The 26,434-nt window shown below is 34.5% G+C and overlaps 1 protein-coding gene across 2 annotated transcripts in view; it reads left to right on the forward strand.

Moving 5' to 3' along the window:
• Nucleotides 1-26,434, forward strand: part of LOC109052243 (transcription initiation protein SPT3 homolog) — a 61,403-nt gene that overhangs the window by 12,454 nt on the left and 22,515 nt on the right. For both annotated transcript variants that reach the window (XM_042755578.1, XM_042755579.1), the window contains 8 exons: nt 4,673-4,759; nt 6,254-6,347; nt 10,325-10,473; nt 16,801-16,876; nt 19,247-19,359; nt 19,647-19,757; nt 20,747-20,911; nt 22,563-22,674. In XM_042755578.1, coding sequence (XP_042611512.1) covers nt 4,745-4,759; nt 6,254-6,347; nt 10,325-10,473; nt 16,801-16,876; nt 19,247-19,359; nt 19,647-19,757; nt 20,747-20,911; nt 22,563-22,674 — 835 coding nt within the window. In that variant the 5' untranslated portion in view covers nt 4,673-4,744. Of the gene's footprint in view, nt 1-4,672; nt 4,760-6,253; nt 6,348-10,324; nt 10,474-16,800; nt 16,877-19,246; nt 19,360-19,646; nt 19,758-20,746; nt 20,912-22,562; nt 22,675-26,434 lie in introns of those variants that run through there.

Here is a 26,434-nt window from a genome sequence, read left to right on the forward strand (position 1 = left end):
TTGTATAGGTGTTTTTTATTTATTTATTTTTATAATTAATTTATGTAGACATAAACTAATACAAATGACAAAAACAATACAGTTGCTAAAACTTTAACTAAAATTAAAATGTAAAATATAAAAATAAAATCTAATTCCAAATATTAACAAAAACTAGAATATTATATCAAAATGATGATACTAAAATAACACTGCTATGTACTGATTTGATAATTATGTAATACTAACTTTATTATAACTTTATTAAAATATTATATTATATTTATATCTGCATTGTGACATTTTCTTGACTTTTAAGCACGTTTCCCCTCAGATTCTCATTACTGCAATCCATTCTGGATGCTTTTTTTTTTTTGTTTGTTTTTTTTTTTTTTTTGCAACTTTTGATTCTCATTTGTTATTTTGATTACTGTAATACAATAACAACTTATATTTTGCTTCCGGTCGTACAGACATGAGGGTGAGGTAATAATGCCAGAACATACGATTTTGCTCACAAGGATTTGATTTTTCTTAGTCTTTTTCAGTGTTTCTTTAAAAGAAAACAAGGAGGCCAGTTTTTCCTGAGGCCAGCTGTCAATCAAACTATCATCAGCCCCTCCCTCCACGTCTGTGTTTACGTTTCGGATTTAGTCTCCTGTTTTCTTTCTTTTTTTTTTCTTTCTTTTTTTTTTTTTTTTTTTTTTTTCTTCAGTCAAACCAAAAACGATAATATGTAGATGGGTAAAAACACCCTCAATCTTATGAATACCACTGTAGTATGATAACTCAGGCATCTCAGAAATGGTAAAACAGTCCTTCGCCTCTCGAATAAACTGTCAACAGCCTCGCTGGAAAAAGACCACAGAGATCCCAGTGTTCATGAGTGAATGGAATAACGGCCCGACTTCATTTAGCTTTGATCAACCTGTAAAATTAGAGCAATTACTAAAATTAATCTGATATTTTGCAGAAGACAGTTTTGCGAGCCAGGGATTGCAAATGGTACGGAAAAACCTTCCTTAAGCCTGAAAAGAGCCGTACTGTGAGACTTTAAAGGGTCATGTTTTTTCCCCCCTTTTGGGCCAAATTCAATCAAATGTTTTCCTTTAAATGGGTTTATATGCATTTAACCCTGATGTTGTGAGAGGATTTTCTTTTTCCCGAAAATGCTAGTTACTGTTATCGCATTGCACTAAAACTTACTGACTTACCTCACACAGGCTGTTGCAACTTGGAGAAAAAAAAGATATAGTTTAATTAAAAAAGTAAGTTTTAGTAGTTTTGTTTTTCTCTTTTTCATTTTTTTTTTTTAATTTGTTAAAAATTTATTTAATTTTATATAATATAATATAATATAGTTCAAAAAGATATTATATTAATTATATTACATTACATAATGTTATATATAGGCCTCATTGATCTGAGCATTGCCAAAATTATTCACAAATCATGCTTTTTTGATATATTTCATTGATAATTGATATACTATCCTAGGTTTTATTTTAGATTTTATTTTTAGATTTTCTGTTTTCACTTTAATTACATTATATAATATATTATTTCCTATTATATTACATTATGTTGTAGTATTGTATTACATTACGTTACATTATATTGGTCCTATCAGTTTTTAAATGGACATTGCCAAAATTATCCACACATATTTTTTGATATATATTTTGTTTATATACATTTCATAGTATATTACTAATATACTATCCTTGGTTTTATTTTAGTTTTTATTTTTATTTTTCTGTTTTCTGTTTTCAGTTTAACTTTTTATTTTATTTATTTTATTTTATTTTACTTTATTTTATTTTATTTTACTTTTGTATTATTTTATTTTATTTCACTTTATTTTATTTTATTTATTTTATTTTATTTTATTTTATTTTATTTTATTTTATTTTATTTTATTATTTTATTTTATTTTTTTATTTTATTGTTTTATTTTATTCCAATCAGTCCCAAAAATAAATACAAAACCTGTGCTAATTAAAATAAAACAAATTAACAAAAAGATAGAATCCAAGATTTGGTGATGATATGGCATAACGACAGATTTATAAGCAAGGGTTAAGAGAATAAATGATTATTAATTATATTATTACTCTTAGTTTTCTAGTTCAGATCTAGTTGAATGGGTCATAACATTCTTAATGTATCATTGTACATCAGAATACTATCCTTTATAAATATAATTCCTCAGGAAAGTGGTTCTGGTTTCCGAGGATGATGGGAATTTTGGCTGGGGTGCGTGTGGAGAGTGAGGGATGAGATTCTGCATACTTACAGCCATTTTTGTCTATTAAAAACCATTCCTCTGTGAAACGGTGGGACAGACATGGCAGTCGGTATGTCGACCTTGGTGTGATGCCAGGCCAGAGAGATCTATATTAAAGTCTTGTGGCGCGGTGGTAAATGCTCCCCCTGTGTGTGCATGTGTGGGGTCCGTCCGGCTCGCACACTCACATGTACGTTCCTGAGCAAATATATTTATGATCAGCAAATGTTTACAGACGCTGAGAACTGCTTGTGTGTATTCCAGGACTCAAGGTGGATTAAGTTTGTGCCTCTTCATGAAGAATATCATCTTTTCTTTTTTGGACGAGTTGCACTCCAGAGTCGAGGATATTTCAAGGGCCCTTCAGTGGTTTTACCAACAAGAGCTCTTTATCGAGGATCGCATGCTGAAAGGTTTCTATTTTTTTCCAGTGCAAAATGAAAATGCAAACATTAAAAAAAAAATTAAAAAGTTAGGTCCATACGAGTCAATCACAAAATTTCCACCTTATTTTTAGGACAATTAATTTTTTTTCATTCTTAATATATTGTAATGACAATTAAGCACAATTATCAATACCCCAATGCCTTTATATATATATATTTTTTTTTTTTTTTAGGTGTTTTTCCTCATTTTTCTTATGAAGTAAGACAGATAGGTTTTACACACATTTCCTAAATATTTTTTACAAAAACATTTAGTACTTGAAAAATGGCACACGTTGAACCTGCTTAAATTATGATTCAATCAGAGTTTTGAATCGATTCATTTAAATACAAAAAAAAAAAAACCCCAAGATCCCAAGAAAAAAAGAAATAAACTATATTTTGAGTAAATTAAAATGTGCCTTTTTATTGGCTAAAACCAGGGCTTTTTTATTGTTAACTTGTGCCTTTTTTATGACTGCTTATTTTTGTTTATTTATTTAAAAAAAAAAATTATTGGCTATTTACCAGGGTTATTATTGTTAACTAAAACTAAAACCATTTAAAAAAGTCATTACTTGAAACAAAATAAATTTTATCTGTGCTTTTTCTGAACTGATTAAGACTTTTTACCAGGTTATTATCAAACTTAGCACCTAAAACAATTAAATATTTTTCAAATTAAAGTTTTTTTAGGACTTTATTAAGAATTTTTAAATGAGTTATTATTGTTAAAATTACTTACATTTTACATTTTTATTTTAATGTTTTATATATATATTTGTGATTTACATTAATATAAATTTTATTATATACTAGTTAAAAGTGAATCATATAAATTATAAAGCTTATAAAATCATATAAATGATCAACAATTATTTGATCTTTTTAAATGCAAAAACTCTTAATGATCTTTTAAATACGCTTCTGTTTTTCAGACATTTTTATATTCCTAATGTCGTCTTTTATTTTGTTTTTTTTAATTTTGTTTAATTTTTCAGATTGTATTTGGTTCTCATATACAAGTGCATCCTCAACATGAAATCATCTTTTTAACTAAGAAATACCAGCTCCACAAGTAATCAGATCTTGCTCTTTTTGTGTGTTTGTTATTATATACGTCACAGATCATTAGTTGTGGTTTGCTTCAGTTCAGTTCAGTGTATTTATATAGCACCTTTCACATTTGCGTCCAAAGCAGTTTTACAAAGAATAGTTTTGTTGAACTCGATCCTCCTTTTTTATCCTTTTGTAAGGACTGGTTTAAAAATATCAGTAAGTTAACACTACAGTCCTTCCATGAGATTTGCCATAATTCTAGAGCGTTCATGGGATATGTTGATTTACATAAGAACAGCTATCATTTCCACCATGATGGATGAGCTGTTTTTCCTCTTTTGGCAACAAAGTGAAATTATAGCACTTCACCAGACATATTTCATTGCAGGTTTTTTGTCCTTCTCGAGCTTAAAGATTTAGTTGCATATGATTTAGACATTCCTGTGTAAACCTCTCATGCACTGGCTGATAGAAAGGTCAATTATGTCTTTACATTAAACCAGGACACATAAAACACATTTAATCCTATTTCTAGACTGCTTATCTTGTTTTCATATCCAGACAAGCACCACGTGGTATTTTGCTGTGCCTGGTTCATCTTTATCTGTTGTTTTGATGCATTTCTCTCTGTTTGCCGTGCACTCAAGGACATTTTCTGACCTGTTTGAGCAGAAATAGAAAAGTCAGACGTTCTTGCACAAGACTTGAAACTCACGTCCCGCCAAAAGTGACTCAAGTCCTGCTCTCAGAATAAAACCCTTATCGGTTTCCTCAAGGTCTTCATGCTGTAGATGCAGTGCGTCAGTTACTCACAAAGTGCTGATTTTAAAAACATCTTTGGGTTGATGTTACCAAGCGCTGATTGTTACATACTCCTGCTTTCTGTGCTGATTGAATTGCCTTTCTTCCTTTGCTCCTGCAGCTCCATCAGGCCGCTGAGGTGGCCCTCCTGAGAGGGGCCAGGGCCATTTCACCAGAGGATATCATCTTTCTAATGAGGAAAGACAAGGTAAAAGCACACCAATATGAGACATTACCGCAACATAAATCATTAGCCTTCGTATTTATGGACTACCGCTTTGGTTATTGAGTAGTTTTATTGCTTTCGTAGTCTGTTGCTTTTCGCTCACTGGTTACAAGCAAGAATCAGGGCTGGGTGATACAATAAAACATTATTTAGTTCTTTTTGATGATTTTTTTTTAATGATACTTATGTGATTTCACTGAAGAGGGTAAAGTAGATGAAATATGTTTAATGCAAGAACTGAAACACAATAAACGTCTATAAAAATAATCATTCAATAAAAAAGTTTTCCACACATTTTCTAGAATTTTTTTGAATCAGTTAATCAAACTTACTACCTTTAACACATTCTCTCTCTCTCTCTCCCTCTCTCTCTCTCTCTCTCTCTCTCTCTCTCTCTCTCTCTCTCTTATATATTCTCTCTATTTTTTTTATAGTTTTTTATATTTTTGAATTTTTCATTATTCTTATTGATTCTTTATCTTCAGTGTCATTTTTTTTTTTTTTTTTGTAGATTGAAGAAATAAAAGATCATTTTGTAGGATACAAAGATGGATGGAGATGTTAAATGAGATATTTATGTGATTACTTTAAGATGGGTAAGTAGATTAACGCAAGGACTAAAACACAATAAACCTTTGGAAATATAGTTAATGAATAAAATAAAGGTCTTCCACACATCTTCTCTAAATATTGTTTACAAAAACATTTTAGTTCTTGGAGATGACACGTTGAGTGATGATGCAAACAGACTGGTCAAGAGTTTTGAATCGGTTCACTGAAATTATTTTTGCAATGCCTATGTCCTAAGTCATCTGCCATAGGACATAGGCAGATGACGCATGGCTTAGCCTATGTGGGTATTTATTTAAATGTATGTGTTATGTGGAGCACTTTTTATGATGGATGAATGCACTTTTTTGGGTTTCAAAATCTTGACCCCCATTCACTGCCATTATAAAGCTTGGAAGAGCCAGGACGTTTTTTAATGTAACTCTGATTGTATTTGTCTGAAAGAAGACGTCATACACACCTACGATGGCTTGAGGATGAGTTTCATTTCTGGGTGAATTATCCCTTTTAAGGTCTATTTTTTTTCTCCTAACGTTTAAAAAAGAGACAGTATTCATTTTTTGCAATATTCATAATGCTGCTTAATTCAGTGTCGCAGCAAAATTATTCTGAATGCATCAGCCAGCTTTAGAAAGGATATCATTTTGTTTAATGTTGTGGAGAGACTCAAAATAAAAGATAATTTTGTGAGATGCAAAGATGGACGGAGACCGAGCCTGTTTAGTTAGGGACAATATTGATTTGTGCAATATTTCATTATTTACAATGTTAGTTCAGTATTATGAACACACCGCCAGCTCTAGAAAGAACTAAACTGTCTGAAACTAAAAGATAATTTTGTGGGATGGATAGATGGATGGAGATTGTTTTAGTTTGAATGCTAAACTTGTTATTTTGTCCTGTCAGAAAAAATTACGGCGACTCATCAGGTACATGCAGTTCAGAGACTACAAATCCAGAGTCCTCAAAACCATCGAAGATGAAGATGTGCTGGATTCAGGTACGATATGTGTAGTATATTCCCACAAATTCATCCGTTTTATGGTCTGCCACTGATTCAGAGTCGAGAATACATGAATCAAGTGCTCGTTTATTGTTGAATACATGCATTGCTGACAGAAAATAAGATGCATGTTGATCGCCATGACAACAAACTATATTTTTTTTAGAATTCAAATTCAAAAATTTGAATCTTTTAGAACCGTTAATGGATCGGAACATCATGAAAATGATTTAAAAAATGGAACCTCTGAAAGAGAGCCTGCTCTTGATTCCCAACCCTAGTTAATGTATTGTACTTTCAAATATTTGCCGCTTGGCATGTTTTCCACATGAATGATTTTGTTCATAAGATATTCAAAACATTTTCCCCCATCAACAGCATTTTACCATTTAGCTGTTTTCTTAAATGACGAAGCGGCGCATAATGAGCGGAGTCGAGGGGTAATTTTGTACGCCACAGTCAATCAGCGAGAGCCATTCTCCAAAATGCAGACAGAAGCTTTGGCACGAATCTGCTTTGAGCAGCCCTCCCTCATCAATATCACCGAGAAATGAGCGTGAGCGAGGAAAACCATCCGCAGAAGCAGCGGAATGTCATTCGGAGTGTCATTAGGACTCTTGCTCCTCATCTAGAGTGTAACTTGAGAGATGGAAGAACATTGAAATGCGGAGTCTCCATGTCTGAACGCAGAAGCTTTTCCATGGCTTGCTGTCTGTAATGTGTTGCTCTTCTGAAAGTTTCCTGACCCCAAAGAAGCGCTTGAAACCGGGAGATTATTGTTATATAAAATCTAAGACGGAATTGTTTCAGTGTGAGGACAGAGCAGCCTCTTTCTGTCCTCGGAGGCTTGTGGTGGGAGCCGGCCCATGTTAGGAGGTGGTTTTTCTCTGGTGTGGTGCATTCGGAAAGGTTGCAAAAGAGGGTAACATAGAGCGAGAACATGGGTTCTGATTTCTTTCCATGCAGTGTTCGTGCAGTGACCCCTAAAACAAAACTAAACTGCAAATGAGGAACTTCTGTTCAACCGCCATTGCCTTTTTTTTAGGTTGCTCAGCAGATTTGGTGTCAGATGTAGTAGAGCAGGAGATTGTAATTGTTAAGTGCTGTTTATTTTCTAACTATGTGTTCCTACATGCTCGTATTCTGAGTGATTCATCAAACTCACTTCGCTTCTGAAAGAATGTTCCTTTTAGTGTGACATCATCAATCCCGTTTAGTCATGTCAAATTTACATGAAATCATAATGTTAATAGTATCTTAATATCTTCATGCCAGTTCGATTATATGCGACTATATGGCATAAAGACAATTTATTTTCATTTTGGATTTCCCCAGTTTTTTTTTTTTTTTTTTTTTTTTTTTCATGTTGAATATCCGGTTTCATGTGGAAATACAAGTAGTTACAGAAGTAAATTGTGTTGAACGATTGATATTGTTAGGTAAACATACGCTCTGTTAAATTATGGTAGGTAAGTCTAGGGAAAAAATGCATGATATATAAACATTTACGTATTTTTATGCACATTCTGTTTTGATCTGCTGTGTTTAATATTGTTAGGTTAAAATTTTTAAAGCGTGTAATTGGAGATTTTTTAATTTTTTTTTTGTAGTTGTTGGATGAGTTCATTGGTTTTTAGTTTATTTTTTATGCAGTTTTATGTTTTTATTTGCTGTTCAAAGCACTTCTAAACATCCTGTTACATGTAGCTTAGACACATTTAAAATTAGATTTTTTTTTTTTTTTTTTTTTTTTTTTTTACTTGTAGTTCTTAATTCTGAAGCATGAATTCACTAGGTCAAAGATGTTTTTACTAGTGTTTATTTAGTTAGGTTTTAATGTAACATTTCTTTATTAGATTAAGTATTCGTCCAGTTTTCACATGTACACTTTTCACCATGTGTTCAATTCTAAATGTATAAAATCAGATCTCACATGTTTCTCTTGGAAATACAAGTAGTAACGGACATAAATTGGGTTGCAAGCACTCTTGGTTGTTCGTGTTTATACATTTAGACATATTGTTCTGTAAACATACGCTCAGTTAAATTAAGACAGGTACAGTAAGTCTAGAAAAAAATATGTGTGATATAAATGTGTTTTAATGTGCTGTGTTCAAAGCACTTCTGTTACAGGCACATTTAAAATGCTATGTTTTACTTGTACTTCTTGATTTTAAAGAATGAATTCATCAGATCAAAGATCTTTTACTAGCATTTATATAGTTATATTTTAAAGCACCATTTCATCGTTATTATTAACTCTTCATCCAAACCAGGATTTTCCAAGGCCTTTTATTCATCCAAATATTGTATCAGATGTCAAATTAAGGATTCTTTAAAGCCAGAAATACACTACTAATTATGTACATCAACGTATTTGTATCATTTAAAAGTGAGTTTATGCAAACTGACGTTTTTACCGTTTGATTGAATTGCACCGTTTACAGAGGAAGTCCACAATTACAGTCTGTTCAAGGCTGTGCTGTGCCAGTCCCAACGAACCTGAAGCCCATAAATTGAGGTGTTATTTAGGTGTCATAAATTCAGTAACCTTGATTAAACATTTTCTGGGGCTATTTCTGTCATACACATAGACATTACTTCACAGAAGTGTGTTTAATCAGTGTATTTCCTTTCATTTAATTAACATTTTTCTTATTTTTTTCATTTTCCCACCCTGGAGCTTTAGACCCGTAATGCCCGCTGACGCTCAAATGCATGAACATGCTGGAAAAATTGAAAATCAGTTGCTGTGGTAGAGCGTGGTTTTATCCTGCTGTGGGAATTATGTACATAGTGAACAAAACTTGACACAGATATAAAATCTCTCATAATTGAGCTTCTTATTAGTCTGGATTCCAGCTCTGCTCACTCTGGACATTCATTAACCATGTTTTTAAGAAGGATAGTGTTTGATGGATATTTTTTGTTTTTACTTTTTGATTTATATATTATTATTCTTTAACAATAAGATTGTATTTATTTATTGATTATTAATTTATGATGTTAATGTAAGGTTATCTCATGTACATTAAAAATATATTGCAATTATATATTTTTTAATTCATATATATATATATATATATATATATATATATATATATATTATATATATATATATATATATATATATATATATATATATATACACACACACACACACACACACATACACACACACACACATTATTACCTTTTTCTATTTTAAACATGCATTAAAATAATAAATGAATTATATCATATATTATATAGTATATTAAATATGTTAATAATAATGATTATTTGATGAGGCTTTTCCACTCCAGTAATGTTATCATGTAATATTATTGGTAAATATTAGTAATTTTAGTCTAGTAATTTTGTTAAGTGAACATTATTAATATTTATATATTTTTAACACATTAAAAATTAATACATGTATATACTGTTATATATTATTATTATTATTATTATTATTATTATTATTATTATTAATATTTTTGTAGTGAAGGAAAAGCATCATAAAATAGTTTTGAAAAAAAATACTTTTATATAAATGCATAATTTATATTTGTATACAAAACTAATTTCAGGCATTTAACTGAGGATGCACAATATACATCATATTTTGATAGTGGTTATTTATCAGTCAGTATTGAATAATATTGTTACTAGTTTTAAGATTTAGCTCATTTGTCACTGTGATTATGGCAAAGATTAAACCATTGAAGTTCTCTTGAAGAACATTTTCCATCTCTCATAAAACACTTTATAGATTATTCAGATCCATTGATTTCACCTTCAGAGACTAAACAGCATCCCATAGGTCCCTCTTTTATTATGTGAATACTTTTGTTCTGTGGCATGGTTTTATGACAGATATAAGTGTGTGTTGTCTGAGCTCTGGGTCTTCATGACTCAGGTGACGGAGTCGAGTGGCCGCTGGATCTCAGCTGGCCTGCAGATGTGCTCTGACGGTTTCTGTCCTCTCACAGAGAAATACAGCAGCAGCAGCAGCAGCAGCAGCGTCAACAAGAGACAGCGTCTGCTGCAGGACTTCATGAGCTCCATCGACCAGACGGGGGAATTCCTGACGCTGGTGGAGGAAGAGGAGGTGGATGAAGTCAAGCAGGAGCGGCTGGAGGTGAGTAGGAGGCGAGAGCAGAAATGTGCGTGCTTCAGCCGGTATGCCATGCAGCGAGGGTGGACTGCAGAGACTAGGATTGTGGGAGAAATCTGAGGGGATTGTCCTGCGGTCACAGAAAAGAGAAGGAGATAAAGATTGGCCAAATTCACTAAAACCCTGCGTCTTATTCATGAACCACTATGTCATGCACATTTAAATTAAGATTTGAAGTGTTTTTACAGGCATAAAAATACATTATCTATCAAAAATCAGTTTATTATACAAATCCATATTTAATTTTACATGCAGTCCATAAACTGGAAATGTGAGAAATCACAATGTGAAATTTAACTTAATTTTTGAATTATTTTTTATTTATCTAACCAAGGCAATTTTTCCAAATTATATTTCATAACATTTTAGTTTTACAATATACCATAACATATTTAATTATAATAGGTATTTAATTATAAAAGGTATTGAAAAAATATATATTTTTTTTGTAATTGAGTGAAATGTAATTTAAAATGATTTTTATGTTTGTTTGTTTTACATTAATTCACAATGCCCCTGGATTTGAATTAGAAGTAGACTTGTCTCTTTTTAGTCCATTTTAGTTCATTTTATCCAGTTTCCATTCACACTGCCATTTTTTTATTTTATTTTTTATATATATATATTATTTATTTAAACCAATGGGGCACTTTTAACATATTATAAAAAAAAAAAAAAATAATATATATATATATATATATATATATATATATATATATATATATATATATATATATATATATATATATATATATATATATATATTTTTTTTTTTTTTATAATTTTTTTTTTTATACATGTACCATGCTATAATACTTTTACCATATTATGTGTATTTTTTTTTTTTGTACTAATTATGTAATTCAGCTTCTTCACCTTATTATGTATTTATTAATTTTTGTGCTTGTGGCAGCAGTGACTGAAGGCTAGTAAAACATTTTGTTGATTTTTTTTTTTTTTTTTAACATTGTTTGCCAAATTATTCTGTCTAGATTGCAGTTATCTGTGCAAATACTAATCATCAGTGATTTCCAATATAATTTCTTTAGTGAATCAAGTGCTCAAACAAGCTCAGACAGCGTGTGCCCTTAAATGACACCGTGAACAAGTGCACTTTATTCCTGTAAGCATTGTGGAAAAGAAATTTGCCCCAAACAAGGTGTTTAAACACACAGTCACGAACCACAGAAGCACCTGATATTGAGACGACACTGAAACATGTGGTTTTGATACTCGTGCTCCATAAAAGACAAGAAAGCAAGGCTCCGACTGCTGTCAGTAGGGTTTCATCGTCCTCCACTAATAGTCTTAACATCTCATCTGAGTTTCCATTGTGATATTTTCCTCTGTGCACAACAGACAGACATGCAAATGAGTGAAACGCCAACAGGAGCGTTTTCGGTCCAATCTAGGAAAGTTGTGGTGATGCGATACTTTATCTGTCCAAATTGGACACTGATACATGATTAAACGCACTGAATCCCTGCGATATGAACATGAACTCTATCCTTTTGTTCTCGCTGTGCCAAGTGAAATAAATGGTCACATCTGAAAGATGTAATTAAAGGTCTGAAGCAAGAACCGTGGACAAGGGGGTATTACCATGAGACTTTATACGTCCCGTCTCAATTAAAACTGAGCCCCAGTCAGTTCTGGATCTGCGGTTTCCCCCAAAACTTTGTTCCTACTGAGGGTTTTAATGGGTATGTTTTAGCTATCAGGACAACCTTTTGAGAATAAGGAACCATATCCTTCTGGGCCTCCCACATTGCCACACTCCTGAAGTCCTGGAGAGAGGAGCTTTATGGTTTAACCACACGGCACTGTGCTGCTTTATCTAGAGCCCCGTTCACCCGCTGCCCCCTTGTCTTCCTTAACCAGCTCTTCTGGTGACTAGCAGCACATGTCTGGTTTTCCTGCGCTCTTTCATCTGCTCACCTTACTGCTGCTTACACGTTATGTGTGATGATCATGTAGTTGTCAGATTTCAGAATAAGTAAACCTAAATATATATATATATATATATATATATATATATATATAGTTAGTTATATATATATATATATATATATTTATATATATATTTATATATTTATTGGCTGACTAATATGGGGTTTTTCAATAGCCAGTGCAGAAGCATCTGTTCTTTTTTCTTGTTCTTGGTTTTGGTTATCATTTTTTCATTTTTAAATGTTTATAATTATTCAGTTTAAAATTTTCAGATTTATATATAATTATATAAATTATATATTATCTAAAATTATATTTGTATTATTATGTAAATGTATTGTGTATATATTATATATAAACACACATATAATTTAATAATCATTTATATAGTTTTATTAAATAAAATATTATTTAACATTTATTTATCATTTAATTATATAATATATTCTTTATGATCTTGCATATGTGTAAAATTAATTTTTAAATATTAAATTGTATTTAAATGTTTTATTTTGTAATTATTTTGTTACGTGTGTATAAAATAAAAATTACAAAATAATAAACATTTGGAATATATATATAATTTCCTCTCTCTCTCCCTCTCTATATAATTTGTATTGTTTTTTATTTGAATTTATTTATTTGTATAATTAATTTATGTACAGTAGACATAAAATAATACAAATGACAAAAACACAACACAAATACTAAAACTTTAACTAAAATTAAAATGAAAACCAAATAAATAAAATCTAATTCCAAATATTAACAAAAACTAGAATATAATATAATATATATTTATATATATATATATATATATATATATATATATATATATATAAAACACAAATATATATATATATAAAACACAAAATAAACATTTAAATACATAATTTATATAATTTTCTGTAATATATAAATGATTTTCTACATGTATGTCTTCATATAATTATATGTATTATATAAATTATGTATTATTAAATTGTTTATTATTTTATATTTACATATTTTACAAATGATGAAGACATTTTTAAGATTCTGCATTTTTTTGGTCACTAATCAAATTGTGTTTGAAAACCATGAGATGTTTACAGAAGTCCATTTGCCAAAAAAAAGCCAAATATGTTCTGATTCATTGGTTTAGTCAGTACATGAGTGTATTACTAATCTTAGCACTTTTATTACCGAGACCTTTTCAAAGCCCTCATTTGCATCGCCCATTTACTCTCCAGATTTTCTCACTGCTCTGAATAAACTACAGCACTTGTGTAAATACTCAGGCCATTATTTCATAGGATTTCCAAAGCCGCAGCTCGCGGGTCAAGCATCTGTCAGATGTCCAGTCCAGGGCAGCTGCGATCGCCTCGGATGAGGGTATAATTCACCCGCGCACTGCTACACTTGATCAGCCAGCGATGGCCTCTCTTGTGTCAGCGGTGTGTGGATTGTATTTCCTCCGGCAGATCATCCATCTTCCCAAGGACCCTTTAAGATCTTTTGACAATCTGTTATTTTCCCGGCCGCGTTCAGATGGCAATGTTTAAAAGTGTTTTTGTCATGATGTGTGGGATCCACATTGTTTTGCCTTAATGCCATGATGACAGCGGGATGCTATTCTGGGACACTGGTGATCTGTACTTTGCAAATTCCCAAGGAAATCGTAAATGCTGAAAACGGCCATGTAAACTCTTGCACTTGCTTGGGTTTTCACATGACTTTGGGTAGTTCTTGTTTTTTTTTGTTTTTTTTTCACTTTCATATTTTTCTTTGAAAGAACAGTCATGTGAACTTAATATACTGGAAGTTTTTTGAGTCTGAATGACAAATTATTTTTATTATTATTATTTTTATTATTTTATTTTTCATTTTTATTTGAGTTAATGCTTTATAATAAATAATAAGTCATTTTTATTTGAGTTTTATTTTTTTATTTTTTTTTTTTTTATTATTAATGTTCTTGCATTTGAAAGTGGATCTCTTTCTTTCTTATTTATTTTATTATCCAAGACCTCTTTTACAATATTATTTTAACCATATACAATGCTGTTGTAATACTATACTATACTATTGTAATGGTAATATAATTCCTAACCTATTTCATTTGTAATATTTCCACTTTGGTCTGGTTAAAAAACATTGAGTTTCTTTGTGTATACATGATGTTTTTCCCCCCATAGAAATAACTCTGTATCGTTGCATGTTACCATCATCATTTATGCATGGTTGCATGTAATGGTAAAAAAATTTGGGAATTACATGCATTTGAAATGAAAGTGAAGCATTTTGCGTTCACAATGCCTGAGCTGAAATCCTTCAAGTTCAGAGCATTCACATTTAAGCCAAAAGTATGCCATGAATTACAAAATGAACTCCACTAAAGTTTGTGTTTTGCATTCGAAGAACTCATTGCAGGACATGAACTACACGTTTTATCATAGTGATTTTGACCTTTAATAGGTTCAGGAGGTGGATTTGTTTTCTCGTTAGCTCTTTCAATAATAACTGAAGTTCAAGGTGTGAGTGTCATCAGCTGTCTCATTGAGTCTCTTCAACATGAGAGGGATGTTACGGCTCATTTACATCTCTTCCAAGGCCTCGTATCTACAACACTGACTCTCTTTCACGCAAAAAAAACAGAGGCGCTTTAAATTCATCCGCGTTTGATCGTCTACACTTAGCCGTGCGTCTGAATGAAATCCCCCACAAATTTAATTCTAGCCTGCCTCGGGCTGTTAATCACAGAGTGATGCTCAGTGAAATATACAGTACTACACTAGATATCCAAAATATATCTTGGGCCTCAGCCTATGGAAATCTCATCGCTAGCAGTGGTACAAATTGAGATTCCCTTTATCCAGACCACACTGGCACGAAATGAAAGTCACCAGCGGCCAAATCAAATATTTGCCAACGTCCTCCTATACAGCGGCCGCGTCAGTTGTGGGTATAATTTGGCTATTAGCAGGTGGGTCAACGTTTTGATTTAATCAGCGGCTAAACATAGTATTGAAACATCGAATCCCCCCGCTGCTCTTTTCAGTCAATAAGCCACAGTCAAAACATTTCTCCTGTCTCAGGCCAGCCGCTTGACAAGAGTTATTTAAAAGTGCAGCGGCTCCAGTCTCGTATCGCTCGCGGCCCAATTTGGAGCGGGACCCAGACACCGAGACTGCTGTGAATTCCCCCTCCAAGTGCAAAACGAGACCTCCGTTCAGCTCTTAACGACGCTAATAGAAATCGCAGTTCCAGCGCTGGTAACGAGCAGGCGCTCGGCATCATTAATATGTATTTTCAAAGATGGAATTTCCAATGACTGCCAGCTAACTAAATAAAAAGACTCCGGTTGTTTTGGGTGGCCTGAAAGCGATCCAGGCTGCCTCGCGTCGGGCCCGGAGCCCCAAGTGTCATGTCAGACTGTGCTCAGCCTCGAACCCGGCGCTACTCGGAGACTCGGCTCTCTGTAGACCCTGTGCGGCACGAGGAGGAAAAAAAAGAAGTCGTAAACCTTGAACCTTTATGTTTTATGACACACAGCCTGGTGGAGAGCTCAAATTGGCTGTTATGTGAAGGTATGAAATTGGTCCAGGATGAGGAAATGTCTAATTATAGGTTCTGACCTGCAACTTAACACGCTCGGCTGTAAATCCGAGTCGGACCTGTTGGGTTGCTATTAAGAGGGTTCATTACTGCGCACGGCTCTCTTAAAGTTTACACAGACAGTCCTTCTCTTATGTTATGTTATGCCATTTTATCACATGGCGTAAAACAAGGAAATAATGATGACTGTCTTCATGAATCCTTAGAGTAGCTGATAAAACTGTGGTTTAAACCATTTTGTCACACAGGAGCTCCGAAGATGCAGCAATATATTTATTGAAGAGAGTATTATGGGGTCCAAAAAATGACATGACTATTACCAAATTTAGTAAGGTATATTATCACGGTTACCATAAAAATATGAAGCAGCACAACTGTTTTCAACATTGATAATAATCAGAATTGTTTCATGATTAGCAAATCAGCATATTAGAATGACTTCTGAAGGATCATGTGACACTGAAGACTGGAGTAATGATGCTGGAAATTCAGCTTTACATCACAAAAATAAATGACTTTTTAAAATATATTTAAATAGAAAACAATTATTTTAAATTGTAATAATATTTCACAATATTACAGTTTTTTTGATTTTTTGATATATAAATGCAGTCTTGCTGAGCGGAAGAGACCTTTCAAAAACAATAGTGGACCTGCATTGCTCATATTTTCTTGAGATGTGTTTTATGATGTTGACACATGATATTGAGGATAATAATATTCAGCTTTTCATTTTTTATACAGAGAATTGAGAAGATGACCAGAAACATGGATTCTAGTCAGTACAGTGATTTCTGTGAAAGTCGACAGCTGAGTTTCTGTGAGTATTTGCACTCATGCATGAATCATTTTGTTTCATGTATCCATTTTTATTCAAAGTGACTTACATTGCATTAAAGGTGTGCATTTTATCACTTTATACATTCCTTGGGAATCAAACCCTTGGTGTTGCCAGCGTTCAGGAATGCTTTTTTCTAGGATTCAGTGCATATGCATTGATAAATGCGACTGTTTTGTTGCTACATGAACATGTCCGGTATGGTTTGTAGTATCAGTGTAGAGCGCAGCTCTCCTCGTGTCAGTTGCAGTGCATCAGATATCGTCTCTGATGAGTTGTTCGGTTGGCAGTTCTGCACCCGAGGGCTTGTAAGAACGCATCTGAGGGATTGTGAACACACCACTGCTGGCTTTTGAAGGCCACATTTCAGCACTAATAACATGTTCACTGGCTTAGTGCCACTCCAGTAACTGTGATGTCTTACTGGCATTGAGCTGCAGGTCGGGACAACAGCACAGTAAATGTGCCTCAATAACCCTGTTACACAACACTAATGCTGAGTAAACACAAAATCTGACCGAAAACACGTCACGGGGCGGAAACAAACCATTTGTGGTTAAATAGGGTATTTCTGACATTAAATAACTTATTGTACTTATGTAAATTGTACAGTGTGCATTGTGTTTTGCCTGATATTTTTTAATAGTATGCAGAAAAGGTATGAAGTGCTGAAGATGCATTTGTTTCTTTATCAGAACAGATTTGGAGAAATGCATTGCATCACTTACTCACCAGTGGATCCTCTGTAGTGAATGGGTGCCGTCAGAATGAGAGTCCAAACAGCTGATAAAAACATCACAATAATCCACAAGTAATCCACACCACTCCAGTCCATCAAAGTTAATGTCTTGAGAAGCCAAAAGCTGCATGTTTGTAAGAAACAAATCCATCAAGATGTTTTTAAATTTTAAATCATTGTAAACTTTAAATCCTCTAATATTGCTTTCTCCTATGAAAAAGTCGTCTCATACTCATCTGAGTAAAAAAAAAAAAAAAAAAGTCTAAAACTGGTTCTAAACAAATATGTGGGTGGATTTTGATGTGAGAGGTAAATAGGGGATGGACTTTTTCACTGAAAGAAGCGTTATTATGGATTATGGACTCATATTTTGACCAGATGTGACGGTTTGTAGTTAAAAACACTTTAATGATGGATTTGTTTCTTACAAACATGCAGCTTTTCACTGCACAATACATTAATTGATGGACTGGAGTGGTTTGGATTATTGTGATGTTTTATCAGCTGTTTGGACTCTCATTCTGACGGCACCCATTCACTGTAGAGGATCCTTTGTTGAGCAGCTGATGTAATGCTACATTTCTCCAAATCTGCTATGATGATGGAACAAACACATCTACATCTTGGAAGACCTGTATTTCCTGATAATTTACTCTCCCCCGTGTCATCCAAGATGTTCATGTCTTTCTTTCTTCAGTTGCAAAGAAATTAAGGTTTTTGAGGAAAGCATTCCAGTATTTTTCTCCATATAATGGACTTCAATGGGAACCAATGGACTGAAGGTCCAAATTACAGTTTCAGTGCAGCTTCAAAGGGCTCTGCACGATCCCACCCGAGAAATAAGGGTCTTATCTAGAGAAACCATCATCATTTTCTTAAAAAAAAAATAAATAAATAAATACTTTTTAACCACAAATGCTTGTCTTGGACTAGCTGGACTTCAAGCATTACGTAGTCACGTTTAAAAGGTCATGCATGACGTAGGAGGAAGCACCGACCCAGCGTTTACAAAGAGAACATGCAAAGAAAGTCAAAAGCCCTTTACAATAAAAGGTAAATGTCGGACGATTTTGAAGTTGGAGGAGAAAATGAGATGGAGTTTTTCACCCTACCCTACCTTTCTGAACCGGATTACACAGACGAAGAGCTGACCGCGTGTGATCTTTCCAACATGATTATGTCATGCGTGAAGTCTTAGATGTGCATCGCAGAGTCAATGCAAGACGAGCATTAGTGGTTAAAAGTAAATGCATTTTTATTTCTTTTTTAGAAAATGACATTGTTTCACTAGATAAGAGCCTTATTCCTTAGCTGGGATCGTGTAGAGCCCTTTAAAGCTGCACTGAAACTGCATTTTGGACCTTAAGTCCGTTGATCCCCATTGAAGTCCATTATATGGAGAAAAATCCTGAAATGTTTTCTTCAAAAACCTTAATTTATTTTCGACTGAAGAAAGAAAGACAAACATCTTGGATGACACGGGGGAGAGTAAATTATCAGGAAGTGAACGAATCCTTTAACACCTTTAGAGTCTTTTATCGTGAAAATTACAATCATTTTTATAGTGTGCATCAGCACATCATGTTCTCACTCAAACTGTCTGCTCTGTTTAGCTAAGAAGGCCTCAAAATTCCGTGAGTGGCTGGACTGCAGCAGTCTGGATGTGAAACCCAATGCCATGTCCATGGAGATCCTGTCCTATCTGGCCTACGAGACGGTGGCCCAGGTGAGCTGCTGTCAGACCCAGCCAAACGAGGAGCATGAAATCACAGTGTGCTTCAGATGAACTAAAACGACACACTGTCTCATTTCAGGAAATCACTCTGACTTTTGCTAAAGTGCCACTTTACTTTCGCTCAGTCCCTTTCTCAGTGCAATAAACCCTGAAATCAGACCCCTGAAGCGTTCCAGTGCTTTGAGCGTTCAATATGATGTTTCCTGGGAAAAATATTGTCATCTTGTTCTTCATATCAAGTGCCATTACTCATAAGCTGATATGGTTTTATATTTTAGGTGGTTGACCTTGCCCTATTGGTTAAACAAGATATGACTCCCAAAACAGGCGATCCGTTTCAACACGCCATATCAGCAACTTTCATCCAGTACTGCAACTCCTCGGCTGAGGTAAACAAAACACTTTTTAGTTTACTTGTTGCTAATCAGTGTTGTTGTTGTTAACTAAATGACTATTAAAAAACTATGAGAAATCATTTTCATTAACTAAGCACTGTTTACTTTTTATTTGGAAAATATAAACTTGTCAGATGCATAGTTCCCTCAGAAGCAGAATATAATGAATATGAATTGTGAATTGTTTTTTTTTTTAGATGAATTATTTATAAGTCAATCCTTGTCTTCTAATTCTAAGAAGAAAGAAGTTATTTGGCCACTAATGTGTTGTTTGTTTGGTTTAAGCTGCGTTAAGGTCCATCACATTCTTCACAGAGAAGCATCTACATTATGCGTTCTTATGTTCTAATCCACTATTAAAATATGATTTATCATGTTAGTTGCTGTTTGGTGATGCTATAGAATAGTTCAAATGACTTTACTGGTGATAACGGTCATGTCAGCAGCCTTCTCCGAGCAAGAAAACCAAACAAGAGCGTCCTGCTCCGCGGGTTTGACCCCTCGCCAAGTAAGACCGCCAAGTTTGTCCAAGGTGGTTTTGAGCTGCAGGATCCGTTCCATGGATGGACTTCTGTGTCACTGAAACCACAAAAACCTCTTCTGTCTCTCTCTCTCTCCCCTTTTTCGGACTCGGCCAAGGCCACTCCGGGTCTGGAAGAGCACATGGTATTTTTTAGCCTGAATTCCAGTATTGTTTTTCTCCTAAACCTTGGGGGTCGGTCGCGTTCCCATGTGGCGAGAGTGACAGAATGACCCTGTGGTTTGAGTGATAGGACCGAGACGTGTCGTAAGACTGCAGCTGGTGTTTTTTTAGGGTCGTGTTGTGTAGCTGTGACCTTTTTACGTCATGAGTTGCCTTAAAGCGAGTGTTGTGTATGAGAAGGGCAGGTACATTGTGATTTTGTATGTGTAGCATTCGTCAATCTTGGAAAAATAATAATGAATTTGTGCTCGCGCGTGTGATTTTTCTGTCGTATCGTTAGGCTGTAAGCACCAAAAAGGAGACGGACTCTCCGGAAAACACACCGCCGTCCACTCCCAGCGGCCCTCTGACGGGACACCAGGGAAAGATGCACTCCATGGCCCAGGGCAACGGTGGGCCCAACCAAGATGGCAGCAGTAAGATCAAACAGAGGAAGAGGAAGAAGGTACACAAATATTGACTGATCATCAATACTATGTTGAGAGCTAGCTTCCAGTACATTAAAGATGAGTGTGATCACTGCACCAGTAGTGTTTGTTTAATGGAATTGCAGTCTGTTTATTTGAGAAACCCGACTGGGCCTGACATAACAACAGGCTTAACCAATGGGGTGAGTTGTGGGCGGAGCTACCTGTTTCTCCAGGAAATAACATGCTTTACCTTTAAGTAATGGTGAACCAGGAATATTTATGTTATATATCATAAGGTGAAGTGTGTCGTTTTGGCACTACTAATCATTTGTTCACATTTTATGATTTCCTTAAAGGCTTTGTAAATTATATAAAGTGATATATTTTTAATGTTTTTTTTTTTAGCTGAGAATATATATTATATAGAATAATAATTTTATTAGTAGTATTATTATTCATTATTATTATATTAAATCATAATTTTAATAAATAAATAGTCATTTTTAATTAATTTTATTGAAATGTATTATTAATAATACATTGCTTGAGAATTTAATCATCATAAGACAATAATAATATTAGTAGAAATAATCATAATAATACATGTTATTATTTCTAAAATAAATTATTTATATTATAAATATTATGGCATTGTATATTACAAATATTGTTGGCTCTGACAAATAGCTTTTGTCACTTTGGATAAAAGCATCTGCTGAATGCATAAATGTTGATTAATAATAATAAAAATTATTATTATAGGATGTAAGCATGAATGTATGCACTGTATATGATGATAACATTCTCAAACAATGTACTATTAATAATAAGTTTTAACAAATAATGAAATTATTTTTTGATAATAATAATAATATCATTATTATTATTATTATTATTATTATTATTATTATTATATATAATTCTCAGCTAAAATATACTTTTAAAATATATAATTTTACATAATTTACAAAACCTTTAAGAAAATCATACATTTTATTGTACAAGTCCAAGTTCAGTGTGAACAAATGACTAGTGGTGACAATTTCTACACTAGATTCTTAACTCTTATGTTATATTTGAAGGCGGTTCAATCTATTACTCCAAATATCTCCCGTCTGCCATTGGTCAAACAGACAGATAATCCCGCCCTAAACTCACACCAATGGGCCACTCAGGAAACCAAATAAACAACCTAATTCTGTTTATTTTACTTAGGTTTTATCATAGATTCCAGCTTCTTCATATGCAGTGGAAACATTAGCAAGAAATAAGACTCAGTATTTTCCCACTCGACTCCAGTGTCTCTGATCTTTATTGCAAACATCCAAATAGGGAAGTTGTTTTTCCCTTGTCTGCTAAGAGATACAGAGTTGAAATTGTTCCCTTCCCTCCAATGACTTCAGAGACACTGCAATTACAGCCAATCACACGCAGCACTAACGTTTACTGTCAGGCCTCTGTATATCAGAATCAGCCTGCGCTGCGAGTTCATAAAGCATCAGATGACACATAGCATTTATATCTCTCCTGAGGTGATGCGCCGGCCGATTTTGATTCCCAAAAGTGTGTGTTTGTGTGCACCGTGTCCTCGCCGGGCTGTGTTTGTGCGCTACACTGCAGGACTCCCACCGTGTTTTTGCATTACCAATAATGTGAGCTGTATTTTCTCTGTCTTCTCTGTTGCAGAGCGCGGCGGCCTGTGGCGCGGAGGCTCAGAGCAGTGCCATCCAACCAGCCCACATCAGGAGAAGCCATCAGGCGCTACAGCCACAAGATCGGCCCGCTCTCCCCCTTCTCAGTACGTAATAACAGAGCCGTAAAAGAGTTATATTTATAATCGCAGCGCAGCCCCATTTTAAAGTGGTCAAGCCCTGAAGTATTGGAATTGTTTAGCGCAATTTGTGGTTAGTGTAATTTTCCTCATAAAAGTCACATAACTCTACTGGAGAATTAAATAAGCGGAATTTCGATCCTTTTTGGAAATACAAAGGAGATTTAATTTTGTTTTGTTTTCCGTAAGTTCTGTTTACAGCTGCTTATTTCGCACGCTTACGTATGCGACTTTGCAGCTCGCCGACTGCAAGTTATAATTTTCCATCAGGCGCAGAAGTGTGGGTGTCTTAAGTGCTAGCCTGCGTTTGAGAAATGGCTTTTGGAGGCTTTCTCACAGCCAGTTTTGAGGCTTTTGCTATTGTGGTCAATCTGCAATTCACAGGTAATGAGCAATTTACCAATGATGGCCTACTTGATGGCTCCCAAGCCAACGGCTGCCAGAAAATCTGGCAATGTTGGTTTTGCATGGCTGTTTTTGTTTTAAATACTGATATGTGTTACTTTTCATTGTGATGTAATTCAGTTATCAACTAACAAGGCACTAGATCACTTCTAGACTCACAGAAATACTTCTTATATAGTCTGGTGAAATATAAAACATGGTAAGCATAAGCATTTTCTTAAGAAATTGAGAAATCAGTGTGAAACTCATTGCCATGATGCAGAGGTGTTGCTATGCTGTTGCTAAGGTGTTTTGAGTAGTTTTTGGCACGTTACTGTGTCGCTGCTAGGGTGTTGCTGTGCGGTTGCTAAGGTGTTTTGCATGTTTTTTATGCAGTTGCTTCTTCGCTGCACTTCTCGTCCGGGGTGCAACCGCCTATAGAGGTTCTATGTAGTTTCTAAGGCATTGCTATTCAGTTCCTAAGGGGTTCTGGGTGGTCGCTAGGTGGTTGCTTAGGTGCTATTGGTGTTTTTTATTATGTTGCTATGCTAGGGTGTTCTAACTGGTTGTTAAATAATTGTTTTGCATGGCTGTTTTTGTTTTAAAAACTGATATTTTACTTTTCACTGTGACATCATTCAATTATCAGCTAGCAAAGCACTAAATCACAGTTTGAATTCATTTTACACCAGATTTATCTTCTTTTACAAAAGGATCTCCCTGGAAATGCACGGCATCCTGAGATATTTCAGTCCCATCTTTTGCATGTTGTTGGTTCCAGATATTCAGTACGAACTGCTTTGTCTTTGCAAACCAAAGCATGATGGAAAACGTTCTTATTACATCTCTAAATGAACTTAAAAGTCCTACAATTTCATTGTCGCCAAGCAACCCAGGACAAATGTGACTGGTTTTCCATGGCATAAACATGAGCCCAGCATGTAGGAAACTGGGAGTTGCGCAGGGACGTGGTGTATTGTTTAATATATAAAACAGGTGTTACATGGTTTTCCAGGGTATGATGCTGAGTGAAGACTTCCAGATGTTCTCTAGTGCCACTTGTGTTCGCCTTTGATGAGTAAATCTCGGCTCCTTACTGGGAATGGCACAAGAATAATTAGATGGGGGGGGATGCGAGTGACTGAGTGAGTGCCGTCAGAACCGAGTTATCATGTAATTGGCTGGGTTTTATTGCGACTGGAGCCAGTTTAAACCCATGATTAATTGCACCAATAAGCACTTTTCATTCTGGTCTTTAAAAAAAACCCTAAAGGTAGAATTAAGCCATTGTTTGGAAGGTCTAGCGTATGTGGAGTCGCTGACAGACGCGAGGCATTTTCTCATGAACGTGGACAGTTATCTGTTGCTGTGTTCAATGACGTGGTCACGTTGTACATTTGAGCCAGCAGTTAAGTCGACATATTAACTTCAAATGCATGTGAGATTCTCAACACGCCCCCAGATTGAAACGAAGAGAAATAGCCAATCTGGAAACGGTTCGCTTTCACTCAAGTTTCACCGTTGTGGATGTATAGCATTATGTAATTTAAATGTCTGCCCCAGTGACTGTTGTTGGAGGCTTTATCGGCCTCAAATTACCAAAATCAAGTCATTGTGAGATTATTAACTTTGAAATTGAATTAAGAGGGTAACGCAAGACCTACAAATCATTCGGAGACCATTAGATTACACTCACGCACAGGGCAACGCAATTACCTCCCCCGCCGCAAGGACAGCAAGTCACCGGGCCAAGAAGAAGTATACTTTTATTTGATTCCAGAGTCTGCTGTTGTGGAAAAGCGGCTCATCAGATGGAATTGTTTTTCTTTTTGTGTTTGTTTCTGCCAGTTTTGTAGATGCCTGGCGAAAACATCCTTCTCTGGTGCTTAATTTGACCTGCTAATGTGAGGAGAACTTTCTGGTGCTTTCTAGTGTTGTGAATACTTGCAGTCTAAACAGTGTTGGTTACATGTAACGGAATTACGTAATTTAATTACAAAATAAATGTAATTGTAATCTGTTACAGATTTTTAGATTTAAAAAAAAAAAAAAAGCTAGGATATGTTGAATAATATAAATTTGTTGCCTTGCCTGTTTTTGATGTGCATGGTGCTTCCTACCATTTAAAGGCGGTTTAGTAAAGAGATGCTGTTTTGATGCTTTTGATTGGTTCTCAGTGCTTTAAAAGAATGTTTCAGTGCTGTGCTTTAAAATTAAATTATTAGAATCTTAATTTTCAAGTGATGAAGGATTTGGAAAGTCTGAGAGTAATCAGTGTTGAGTACTACTGTCAGGTTGAAATGAAAATAATAATTATTAACATTTGTTAGAATTTAGAAACGTAGTCATATGTAATCGGCTGCATTACTTTAATAAAGTAATTGAAATAGATACATTACTTATTACATTTTAAATAGGGTAACTTGTAATCTGTAAACTATTACATTTTCCAAAGTAACCTTCCCAGCACTGAGTTTAAATGTAATATCCTGATTTATTTTTGGTGCACATCTAAAATTCACCTGACTACAGATGTTGAGATTTTGAAATGAAACGTATACAGTGTGATGGTAAGATGGTAAGCACTGTGAGAAACCATGTGAAACTCATGCCATGATGCTAGAGTTGCTATGCCATTGCTATGGTGATTTAAAGGGGACACAACACAGTTTATGCCAATCTCATGTTAATCTTGAGTACCTGTAGAGTAGTATTGAATCCTTCATATCTTCGAAGAGTCTTTCATTTTATCAGATTTATAAAAGGCAGATACAGCTGTACTGGTTGCGCTCCGAAAACAGTTGAGCTCCTGGAGGCATGCTGTGGGTGGAGCTAAAGAGTCAAGAGCATGTGAAGCTTTTGTGTAGCGATCGTCTGCAAGCTGTGACATCGACATAAATAAAACCAGGACAAAACTTAATTGACTTAAATGAACTATGGCTGAGATCCAGACTTATATATTCGATCCAGAATCAGATCCCGACGACGTCTGTAACACAAATGAAGCAGCACGTTGATGGACTGCTCTTGCTCTCGCTCGTGTTGATGTGTGCACACTCTTCCGAGAGGGGTGCCCTTAAAAGGAATTCCGCCCATTATGATGTCATACAGAGCCATACTCAAAAAAATACAAACCCTGAAGGAGTGTCTTTGGCGCAGAAATACTCCGTCATACGTCCAACTCTTTTTTTTTTTTTTTTTTTTTACTTTGGCCATGTTTAGCATGAGAATCAAACTCTTTAGCATTGTTAATAACTTAGAATGCATCCACAAATCGATTTATCATCGCACCCCTAGTTTTTAGTGCATTGCTATGTGATTTCTAGGGAGTACTGACTGGTTG

The sequence above is a fragment of the Cyprinus carpio genome, unplaced genomic scaffold (genome assembly GCF_018340385.1).
Source record: "Cyprinus carpio isolate SPL01 unplaced genomic scaffold, ASM1834038v1 S000006726, whole genome shotgun sequence".
Lineage (NCBI taxonomy): Eukaryota > Metazoa > Chordata > Actinopteri > Cypriniformes > Cyprinidae > Cyprinus > Cyprinus carpio.